The sequence below is a fragment of the Limanda limanda genome, chromosome 18 (assembly GCF_963576545.1).
Source record: "Limanda limanda chromosome 18, fLimLim1.1, whole genome shotgun sequence".
In the NCBI taxonomy this organism is placed as follows: Eukaryota; Metazoa; Chordata; class Actinopteri; order Pleuronectiformes; family Pleuronectidae; genus Limanda; species Limanda limanda.
The window spans coordinates 14,679,122-14,690,755 of NC_083653.1; the positions used below are offsets into that span (position 1 = coordinate 14,679,122).

At 43.2% G+C, this 11,634-nt stretch overlaps 1 protein-coding gene and 1 long non-coding RNA gene across 2 annotated transcripts; both read left to right on the plus strand.

Moving 5' to 3' along the window:
• The first annotated feature begins 1,174 nt into the window (after positions 1-1,174).
• LOC133024639 (uncharacterized) lies at positions 1,175-3,142 on the plus strand. The gene is made up of 2 exons (XR_009683124.1): positions 1,175-1,272; positions 2,973-3,142. It is a non-coding gene; the product is annotated as an uncharacterized LOC133024639 (long non-coding RNA).
• A 2,285-nt stretch (positions 3,143-5,427) lies between these two features.
• cipcb (CLOCK-interacting pacemaker b) lies at positions 5,428-10,615 on the plus strand. The gene is made up of 4 exons (XM_061091595.1): positions 5,428-5,484; positions 6,700-6,893; positions 6,984-7,153; positions 7,706-10,615. The coding sequence occupies exons 2-4, from the start codon at positions 6,788-6,790 to the stop codon at positions 8,636-8,638; spliced, it is 1,209 nt and encodes a 402-aa protein (XP_060947578.1). The 5' UTR covers positions 5,428-5,484; positions 6,700-6,787; the 3' UTR covers positions 8,639-10,615.
• Positions 10,616-11,634: the final 1,019 nt, after the last annotated feature.

Here is an 11,634-nt window from a genome sequence, read left to right on the forward strand (position 1 = left end):
GCTCGATGGATACCAGTCCATGAGGTAGTTTCTGCAATAGGACCTGAGAAAGCCAGTGGGATCCTGTATTTTCATGCATTCACGGGCTGTGACACGGTCTCGTCTTTCCATGGGAAGGGAAAGAAATCGGCATGGCTGACATGGGAAGTCTGTGATGAGGTTTCTGAAACCTTTACAAAACTCAGCAACTGTCCAACAGAGGTTTCTGAAGATGACCTGCAGAAGCTGGAGAACTTTGTTGTCGTCATGTATGACAGATCAAGTTCAGCCACCGGTGTTGACGAGGCAAGGCTGAATCTCTTTGCCCGTAAGCAGAGGTCCTATGATGCGATCCCACCAACCAGTGCAGCCCTCATGGAACACGCAAAACGAGCTGCTTACCAGGCTGGTATCATATGGGGTCAAGCAACAGTTACCAATCCAGAAGTCGTCAGTCCTGCCGACTGGGGATGGAATCGGAAGGGAGACATATGGCAGATCTGTTGGACAACGCTTCCACCTATTGCAGCCAGCTGTCAGGAACTGACTCAGTGTTCCTGGAAGAAAGGCTGCAACCGGAGATGCAAATGCTTTCGTTCAGGGCTCACCTGCACTGCACTCTGCAGCTGTGTATGTCAGCTGTAGTGATACATATACAGCAGTGAAAGTTGGTGCCAGTGTGTGGACCACTGTAATAGTTTGCTTTGGAAGGACGATTTTTACAGTATTAAGGGTTTTTATTATTATTTTCGATCTTGTTTCCGTCCAGAATAACATGATTCCAAATACTAAATATCTTAATGAAAAATGTGTATATTTAATGTTTATATTGTGTAAATAAAGTATTAGGAGTATTATTTGATGTGTTATGTTGTTATTTTATATAAAGTGTTCATTTTCTACCATTTACAGTATAAGAATGATAGTGAAAGTAAAACAATTAGATTCAGCATGCAAGAAAACATAGAAATTGACACCAAGATCATTCAAATCCAACAAGTAGATGCATATCTTTGAGCAAAACCATTTTCGGCAGACGCATTCGGCGTCCATCTTGAAAAATGGCCGCCATCTTGGATTTTTGAATGGCACGTCAGGTAGATTTGTTAAGTAGACCCTTGGGAACCACCATGCCAAATTTGGTGCTTGTATCACATTTTGCACAAATTTTCTATTATCTGCCCCACTATGTCCACAATGGCCGCAAAAAGACCTTTCTTCATTTCCCCTGTGTGGCAACACAAAGCTGACATTTTAAAGATTAACACATTTTTGGAAAAACTCAATTTTACGGTGAGAAAAACTGTTTTTATCTGGACAAAGGACAGACAGAATAAAATATGTTTGCAAATATAATCGGCTTAGTGTGGACAGACGCTGATGCAATTCCAGTCTAAGTGATAAGGGACGTGTTGGACAAAAAAATACATTTCAATGCCTCAGCTTGAAAAATCTATTTAATAATAACTGTATCTGTAAAGCACTTTTCGATACAAGTAACAAAATGATCTACAACAATAAAATATTATAAAACACATATAGAATTCACAAACAAGCAGAGTAAAGAAATAATAATAATAAAGATGCAAATAATAAAAGTCATGGCCATCATGCGATAAAAGCTTTTTTTTGATAGTATAATAATATGAAAAGGTAGCCCTATTCTTAAGAAATCTCTCCTTTGTGTTGTGATCCCTTCACCACAACTCAGCACAGAAACACCGTCTCTGGGTTACACAATGCATCTTTGCACAGACGATGCATTTTGTTTCCCATAACTTTGTAACCACACCATGAAAATACCTATTTGCAGGCACTGTGTAATTAAATAGTCTTTAAATGTGAGCATGTAAGTATTGCTTTGAGACAGATGTGAAAAATAAGGTCCTATTCTTTAACCATTCATTAAGGAACCCTATTATCAACTCAGTCATTGAAGCACATAATCTTTTCCGCCTTGGGGAACAAGGAACAATGGGTTATTTGAAGGAGATGTGATCTATCTGACGACAACTAGGTCAACTGTTTGGAGTGGCCGGTGACGATCCGGTTTCCCCGTGTCCTGTTGCGGAGTCATTCTGGGTAAAGGTTGTTTTAGGTTAACGTCTGTTAAAAGTGTGTTGTCATTGAAGAGCCTGTTTGGCCATGTAGTTCTGGAAGCTGTCTGGTTAAACAGCCGCACCGTGCCTCGCCTCGACTCCTGCTCCTAACACATAGTTTGTGCTACACCCTTATTATCTCATTACCCCTCCACCGTGTGTTTAGCAGTCAACGGACCACACAGTTTTTAATTTCTAGTCAAAATTCAATGAGAGGAGTACTCAACAAAAGCTTAAGTGGAGTTTATCTTCCTACATGTAACCTGAGGCTGATACAGGCTCTTTAGAAGTTGTTGTGATGGCGGCCTTGTGGTGTTGGTGTCTACATTTCACCGTTGATAGGGAGTAGTCAGACAGTATACACAGAACTGTGGATGGTGCGGCGATGCACCATTGCACTGTGACCATTTAACTACAACAGACTTCCTCTTGTGATGACTTGAGATCGAATATGTAAGCTTTTATTTGGGGTTATCAAGAGGCCATTTAGCTTTTTCACTGAGAAATACTACTTCACACACATGCTCTTTCCTTGAGTGACCCCTGACCCCCACAGGCCCCTGAGCCTGTGGCCTGTTGACCTTTACTGTAATGCATTCGTAGGGGTCAAAACGCTCACTTGGTACTGCTGAGACCGCTTTTTTTGTAGCACATGGGTCTCTTCAATGCCAAATGCATGTTGGAACTGTGTGTAATATTACATGTAGAGAACTATTGTATCCAGAATGGGGGGAAATGAGTGAAGTGTTTTTTTATCAATGGCCACAACCCTTGAATGGGCCACAATGATCAAGCTACAGGAAACTGTAGCTCAAGGAAAAACATTGTTATAAAATTAAAATTATTCAAATGCTCTGCTGCTGAATGACTGCTTGTTTATTCTTGACTTTCCAGGTGCCAGTTTCCTCAGAACACCTGATTCACACCTCTGTCAAAAGTTTCATTGGGAGGGCGAACTTTGACGTGGCGATCTGAAGCACTTCTGTGAATTGAATCTTAACACCTGTCTTTACAACATGACTTTGTTTTCTACTTTTTGATTAAAAACAGTATATCTACACTCATTTGACTCTGACTGCTGTTTTTACACGGACCAAAATCAATATTTGATGTTTAGAATGTGGCTGCTTTTGTTTGAGCTTTTAAAAAGAGAGATAAGGGGACAGACAGATAATCTGTGCAGAGATAATGGGTGGAATGCTTCAAGCTTATCAATCACTTGGCCGAACGATGACGGTCTCCAGCCACCTTGAGTTTTCACTGATTAACCGTCACATCAATGTGTCAGACCCTCCTCATGACTTCTGCAGTGACTCATGTAGTTATATTCGACGTAAAATCTATTCTTTTCTGATGCTAATCTCAAGGCATATGTGTATATGTGGCGGCCTATTTTTGTAGAAGTGTGTTTTGATCAATGAATCCACTCTTAACAGGGATCGTGATAAGACTGAGAAAATGGAACACACTTCAAACACATAAGCAGTTTCTGTGTTATCTTCATTTGCATTTTCGGACCATTAGGGTCTGTAACATGTGGGGCCACATTGAGTATGAGGTCGCTCTTTCTGGCAGGGCTGTGTAGTCAACACATTGTCAACAGAGCACAAGGAGTAACTGCTACCCATTGATCGGTATTGCACCCACAGCCTTGTGAGGTGATAGAGATGAGTTGAGACTCCAGAGAAAACCCTGGAAATATGGTATTTTGAAATGATCAGGCTTCAAGGGATAATTCACCTCAAAATGAAAATCCACTCATTGTCTATTCACCACTAGGACGGTGGAGAGGTGGGTGAAGTGTTTGATTTCTCAAAACACTTTTTTCAGGGGTAAACAGCATTGCAGCCAAATCAATACAATTGGAGTAACTGGTGCCCACTTCTTGAAATGTAAAAAAAACAACGGAAAAAGCATATAATGCCTCCTTACTGCTCCTGTGCTACGTTTTAAGAAGTGGTCGCCAGTTTTCAATTGTATTGGATCCTTTTCACCTCACAACTTTATTATTGACGTTAAAGGTTCAGTGTGTGGAATTTAGTGACAGCTAGTGGTGAAGTTGCATGTTGCAGCCGAATATCCCTCACCCCCCTTCCCAAAATGAAAGAGAACCTGTGGTAGCCTTCATTTGTGGGAGAGGCGGTGGACTAGTGGCAGAAAAGCTCTCTGGTTAGTCTCTGGTTCGACTCCACGGAGAAACAACAAAAGGACGAACCTCGATTGATCTGTCCAAAAATCCAAGAGGATTCTCCCTACCCTGTCTAGTGCCCCTGAGCAAGGCACCTTACTCCCCCAACATCTGCTCCCCAGGCGCCGTACATGGCTGCTCACTGCTCTGTGTGTCCTGCACCAGATGGGTTAAAAGCAGAGGTTAAATTTCCCTCCTTGCATGAGTGTGCTTGTGCATGCCTGTGCATGTGTTTGGGACAAAATAAATGTATCTTAATCTTAATTTGTCAAAAAAACTCAAAATGTCCCACTTGAACTACTGTCAATCAATAAGTAAACATAAAGGGCCCATTTTAGGGTAAGGAAAACAACAACTACGACAATTTAGATGAGACACGCTTGGGAAAACATCACTGGGATTATTTCATATTCAAATCCTTTCACCTCAATTTTACACACTGGACCTTTATAATCCTGAACCGTCAGCAGTCACGGTGCATTTAACGACCGCATGTGATCGCGTTCTCTCCCCTCTCTGGGCTTGTGTTCACTTCCCGCCTCCTCCTCACCTCAACCTACACGTGAGCACGCTGTGTCCTGAGGTTGGCCGCGGGGCCGAGCGGGCTGTTATGTAACCCGGATCATCGCGTTCGAACCCTGTCGTCACAGGGATCCCCGGCGGTGTGTGTCCGTGGTGTGTGTCCGTGGTGCGTGTTGTGTGTTGTGTACTCGCTGCTGCGTGTACACGATGTCCTCGAGCTGCCGCACATTCCGGCGGCGGTCACGTTTTTCAGCTGCTCCTCCCGCCGGCCAATCACAGGCCCGGAAATCCGGTGGGCGGAGCGGCCCAGCTGCGTGACGTGCGCTCCTACTCCAGACTAAGCCACGCCCCTGACTTCCAAATACGGCGGCCGGCTGTGAGGAGCACGCTGCCCGAGAACATCGCTTCCACCTCGGCACAGGAGCTGCAGGTGAAGTCGGCGGAGGACCCGGAGGACCCGGAGGACCCGGAGGGGCTCGGAAGCTTCTGGAACGTGTCGACGCCATCGAGAGGACGACCACACCGCGACCACCGGCGACTGAAGCCGCCAGACAGGGGAGGGGCGGCGGCGTGACTCGTGTATAGGACCGGGGAACACAGAGTTCCAGCTCCACAGGAACACGCGTAGGGAAGCTAACTCCCCCCCCCCCCTTCGGTTATTGAGCACGGCGTCGTTGGAACAGCGCTCACTTCAATGTAGGTGTTTTCCTTTCAATGTTTACGATGTGTCTACTGCTGGTTCTGTTCCCTCTTTGTGACGTTACTTTGCATTCGAACGCTGCTAACCAAAGTGCTAATGCTAACTACACGTCCATATCGTTTGCATTGTTTTTTTTAGTTTGAATTAGCTATGTCACAATGTAGCCTTCCCAGAATATTACCCAAAGTGTAGCAGAGCAAAAAGTACATGATACATTTTTTGCTCACTTCCTAACACAATGCAAAGCGTCAATATCCGGGTTTGCTACAGCCTTTGTTGTCAGTGTCATAAATACTAATATCGTACAAAAGTAGTGCAGCTTCTAATATATTTCGTTTGTTTAAAAATGATGCAAAATATTCAGCTGGTTGATATTAGCAGGATTAGCTTGTCCACTAAGTTAAACCGGAACTTGTGCTGTAAAGTCAGATATGAAGCCCACAGGCGCACCAGGAGGGGCGTGTGTCTTCTGTAGGTAAATAAGGTTGGAAGGTATTCACAGATTCGAACTTCCCGGTTCAATAAGTCATAAGTGAAACGTTTTTTAAAAACACAAACAACGCAGTGAAGTAGACAACGGGCTTCAAGCCGATTTCCATCAAGACGAGCCGAGCTGGAGACACAACATTGGTCTCTATGTTCAGCTGTGAGGCGAGTCTGGAGGCACCATGTACAAAGTGCAACCCCCAAAAAGGCCCAAAACTCTTATACTGTGTAGTTTCACCAAAATCACATCACACATCAATGTTCTCCTGCTGGTTACGCTAGAGCGGGCTAGGTAAAGGTGTGGATTGCATTTAACTGAGCTTGACAAGACATAGAAAGAGAGACTATATGACACCTGTGTTGCACTCCCACCACTGGCTTCCTGTTTGTTACAGGATCAATTTAAAATGTATTTTTAAATCTCTTAATGGACTGGATCCAGATTACGTGGCCACTGAGCTGCTCCTGGATTTGCCTAAAACTAGGCTCATAACCAAAGTAGATCGAGCCTTTGTAGTAGCTGCCCTAAATTTGTGTAACAGTTTACCACTCCAGATTAGATCTGCCCCATTGACATTGATACATTAAGATAGACATGTGCTTCCCAGACCTGACTTAATAAGTCAGTCAACGGCTTTCAGTGTTTATTTATCAGTAAAGAGCCCATATTTTGTAACCGAGATGAAACATCTGTCTCATTAATCTTCCTTTATTCCCAAATTTAGCCTTTGATTGGCTGGTGTGGTTTCTGTGAGACCTTTCCGAGCCAAGGAGGTAGTCGGAACAACAACAACAACAACAACAACAAAGGAGATGAGCACCAAGAGGAAGGCAGAGAGTCACTCTAGGGCAGCGAGACCACGGGTCATGAAGTCAGGAGGCTCCGGTGCTGATTCGGAGAGGGACTCTGGATTCTCAGGTGTGAACTTTCTCTTGCCACATTGTTATGTGCTGACATTTCAAGGTGTAACTCAAATAAACCCCAGTTAATTAACTTCCCTGTCTATAGATGCGAGCTCAGAGCATATGAGCACTATGGACACCACCGACTCTGAGGATTCGCCCCGCCCTGTTGTGCTGCAGGGACCACAGGCGCCTGGCTCTCGGGTGGCTGTGGTAGGAGGCTCCTACTCCAACCTCTCTCGCATGATCATCATGAACAATGTCCTCCTGAAACCGGTACAAAACAAAACATCAATCTTAAAAGATAAATCCTGAGTTTAATGTTGTGTGTGGAGGAGTTAGCTTTGTTGCTGCTCAGAGTTTTCAATCTTTCACCATCTGGCTGTTTACAGCAGCAAAGTTTTGGTTATGGTGCCTTTGACGTGGCGACACAATCCACCCACAGCTGCCAGGAATGTGTTACTGAAAAATACAAGATTCAAGACAACTAGATGAACAACACAGATATAAAAGGACATAGGGCTCAATTAGATCCAGATTTTATTACAATAATGAAATCAGAAAGGCAAAATGACACTAGTTTGCAAAAGTGAATTGTCTAGACAGCTAGATGAAAGCAAAACTTTATTTGGTTATTAAGTAATGCAGTTTAGTGTTAATTTGTCGTATATGTTGGATTCAATTGTGGTTCTGGAGCTGTTACTTAGATTATCAACAGGAAATGGTTGGAATTCTTGTTAATGGATAAAGTAAAAGTTTATAATTGCTGGTTTTGGAAAGTGATTGGTGTTTTGAAAGCTCTAAATTTAGATTGTGTTGCCTTTACAGCCTGAGAGCAACCCTCCTGCTCTGAAGTCTTGGGGCTTTAGTCCCGCTGTGGAGGTGGTTCAGCCCGTGGTCCAGCAACCTCAAGTCGTGTTCCTCCAGCCTGTGGTTTCTCGTCAAGCTTCCCCTGCCTCCAAAGAAACCACCTCCAGACACAAACGCCCTAAGAAGTATCTTCCAATCCTGAAATCCTACCCCAAGATTGCTCCACATCCCGGAGACAAATCCTCTTCCTCAGGGAGAGGAACTGCGTCCTTGTCTTCACCTTCCTCCTCTTCTTCTTATTCCTCTTCCTCCTCAACGGATTCAAAGAGAGGTAACAGTCTGACCTCCAACCACTGTGAACACAGTCAAATAGAAAAACATCCAAGAAGTGTTTGTGGTAGTGTTAGCAGCTCTGGCTCGATCATTGCCAGTCTTCCTGGTGCCCGCAGCACCGCGTCTTCCCGTCTCCAGAACCGACTTTATTTCCCTACATCAGAATCCAGCGCCAGCAGTAGTCCTGCCAGGGAGAGGCCTTCCTCAGCCATCAGCCAATCAGAGTGTACCACCTCCCTTTCGATCACTCAGACCACAGATTCCAAAAAACAGACACTACCTTTTCCACAGATGGGCGCCCAGGAGAACATTATACTGGAAGAAAGTGACCTAAGTGACAATGATGCTGATACAAAGAGGAAGCGCTTCTGCAACACCTACAACATTCTGAGCAAATCTGGCCTGCTCGACATTGCTCTACGAACCAAGGAGCTCCTCAGGCAGAGCCGACACACCCAGAACGACCTAGACCGGCTGAAAGAACACACAGACCTCTTCTTCCAGGCCCTGCGGAGCGGTGACACTAGCATCTGTATTAAGCTGCAGGCCAGCCTTCAGGAGGAGGACCGAGAGCCAGAGGGGGAGAGAGCTGCTCAGACCAGCTTAAAGGCAGATTAAACCTGGGTTAGTGCAAGACAGTGAACCTTTAGTCTGGGATGGGGAATGGAAGGCCATGGTTGGGGGGGTGTCACAGCGTTGTAGAGACAGATGGACTGAAAGTAATGTGCTCCACAATATATACCCACCCCAGATTCTCTCACACAGACAGTGTGCTGTGGCCTACATTTTGGCTGCTGCCTGCCCAAGGGCTCTGACACACCGAGCTGACCTCACACAATTGATGCAGATGAAGACTCTTTGTGGCCACGTAGCTTCTGATAAAAGTACCACTCAAATTCATTGCAAGAGTATCTATACGAATGATAATGTGTAGCTTTTAAAAGTTGCCTGCATATTTGGCTTTGCTGTGCCTGATGGTGTCAGTCTAATGTGTTAGGCTTGTAGAAAGAGAAAAGATGTAAACAAATGTTTGCATAAGAATTGTGTGGTCAGTCTCTATCAACCCACCCACTGGGGCTTATTCGATAGCATAAAACTGTGGGTGATGATCAGCCGCTCCCATAAAGCTTGGTCACCAAGTGTCGACTGGATGTGTCAGGGATCGAAGGAAAGAACCACAGCACACAACTCTTCCACTGAAACCGCTGCACAGAACTATTTGTCTCATTGGCAATCAAGACCCAAAACGAGAGGATTGGATCTAACGTATGAAGGGAAGAACAAAGAGAAAACCTTTGCTATATGTCAAAAGCACAACAGAGGCTCAAAATCAGACAGTTTGATTGATTAAAACACCGGGACATAGAGTGCACAAGTCAAGAACAAATTCAGATTTTTGCATCATTCATGCTTTCCTTTATACAAAAGATAACTTGGTGTAGCAGTTAACAATTATGCACAAACTCTGATTACGATAGGCCTAAGGGATGATTGTGTTCAGGCCTTTTTCCAGCCAGCATCTTCTAACATGTGCCTAACGGGTCTTTCAGTTGTGGTTGTGTTTTAAAAACTTGATGTGAAAGATTTATTACGTTCGGCCGACAGTTTCAAATTCAGCATTCCCATCATGTTTGCTGTGATACGAGGCAAAGTGGCTGCCAGTAAAGCTCCTAACAGCCTTTTAAATTCTTCCCCGGCGACATCCTGTTATCTTCCTGTAGCGCAACCATTGACTTGTGTAATATTTGTTTTATATATGTATATACGCATGGTTGTAATTTAATGTGAAATCATCGTGAGTCCACTCAGACAATCATCAAGTGTCTTGATGAAGAGCAGTTGCCGTGCATTAAACTTCGGGCCTCTTGCATCCACTGTTTTGATTTTCTATTCAACAAAAAGTCCAACAGTTAGACTGTCTAAATCAGGAACAGTTTTGTGTTTATTGTTGCATATTTGTACGTTTCTAGTTATGGCCTTAATATCCAAATCCTGTGTCTTTCACAGACCTTTGAATTTGCACTAAAATGATGGAGGACCATTCTCCTGGTTAGAATTAAATGGCAGCTATGGGAAATAATTATTTGCAAACAAGATTGCAGACATTTTATTTTTCAAGTGCATTGTGAGTCATCATAAGCACATTACCAGTAAATACATACTGCTCCTACAGTAAAGTCGTACATTAGATTTTACTATGAGATTTTACCATTACTAGCAGATTTCTCAATATTAAACATTGTTTAGAAAATGTCTGTCAATTAAAATATGAAATATTTGTGACGATAATGTGCTTGTTGTGCTTATGTTGACTTGAAATGACTCACAGGGGAATTGTTCGATGAAACTTCTGCCATTTTAAACCATGTCCATCTGAACATCAGTATAGTTGTGAGGGTTGTGTATTCTGTGACAAACCAAATCTCAGAAACATGGCCTCTTGTTAATTTAATGTGTTTTTTTGTTTGTTTTGTTTTTGTAGTTATTAAAGCGCACAAGAAATTACAGCCTTTATTTTGTTACCCGACTGACACAACAAGAGTTAATGTTTTATTCAGTCGTTCTTGCTGATTAAATCGTTGACCAGACACAGAGGCAGATAATGTGTTGTCTTTTTTCCACAGCCAACACTAAATTAATCAGCATGTTTTGGTTTTCAGATGCTCCCAGACCAGATTTAGTTTTCGTGTTTTCCGGGGTCACTGTCCTGCTGGAAACTCGCTCTGTGTGAAACACCCTGGCGTCTCTCTGATAGTTTGAGGTTTCACTGAAGGCGTTTGAGGTCGTCTTACATACTCCACCCATTAGTCTCCTCAGTGCACCAGCTCCACTGTCGACAACACAGCCCCAGATGCATTGTGTTTCTTCTTTTTAGGTTGAACGACACCGTATCTTCTCACGTCACTGCAGCCACATAATTAACCACTCTAAGGTTTTTCTGGGATCATTTAATCTCTAGGAAACCAAAGTAGAGCTTTTAGTTGGAGTTTCATCCAGAGTTTTTTTCTTATCCTTTTCATAGTCTGTCCTCAGTTCACAGTGCTGTAAAACAATATTGCTTATCGGTTATAGCCATGTTTTTCTTTTGTGAATCTAGGATTACATCTGACTGAACCAACTAAAATAGCAGTTTTTGTTTTCGCCTGACCTTGTAGCCACTGCTCCAAATATTATGTACTGGAGTAAGGTACAGAGTAGTCTGAGTTATTAGGATCTTTAGGCTCCGAACATTTATTAATGTTATCCAATTCTCTTTTCTGAAATGAACAACTCTGAGTGAAGCACTACTGGGTGGCTGACTGGCTGTTTGCGCAGACATAGCTGTGTTTCCTGTTGCTGGGTAATAAAAAACAAGATGTTGAGGCCGGTCATAAGGACGTTGTTAACGTTTCTACTCTACTAATTAAAAATAACAATGAAAGTAATGAACAGTTTCAATCAAGGGTAGATTCATAAGACCTACAGGATATTCATGAAGGCACCCCAATATGTTTAATCACCAGAAAAACAGGTGTGAGAAATAATTGATTGCTGGCACTATGTTATTTATTTTGCCTTGGTTAAAATCAAATGTTTGAGCTTTTCTTGAGAACTTACCAGTGCAAATATTTTCT

Coding starts and splice junctions, on each gene's coding strand:
- cipcb (XM_061091595.1), top strand. CDS start 6,788: ATGAGCACCAAGAGGAAGGCAGAGAGTCACTCTAGGGCAGCGAGACCA. Junction 6,894..6,983: donor GAGGGACTCTGGATTCTCAG/GTGTGAACTTTC, acceptor CCCTGTCTATAG/ATGCGAGCTCAGAGCATATG. Junction 7,154..7,705: donor ACAATGTCCTCCTGAAACCG/GTACAAAACAAA, acceptor TTGCCTTTACAG/CCTGAGAGCAACCCTCCTGC.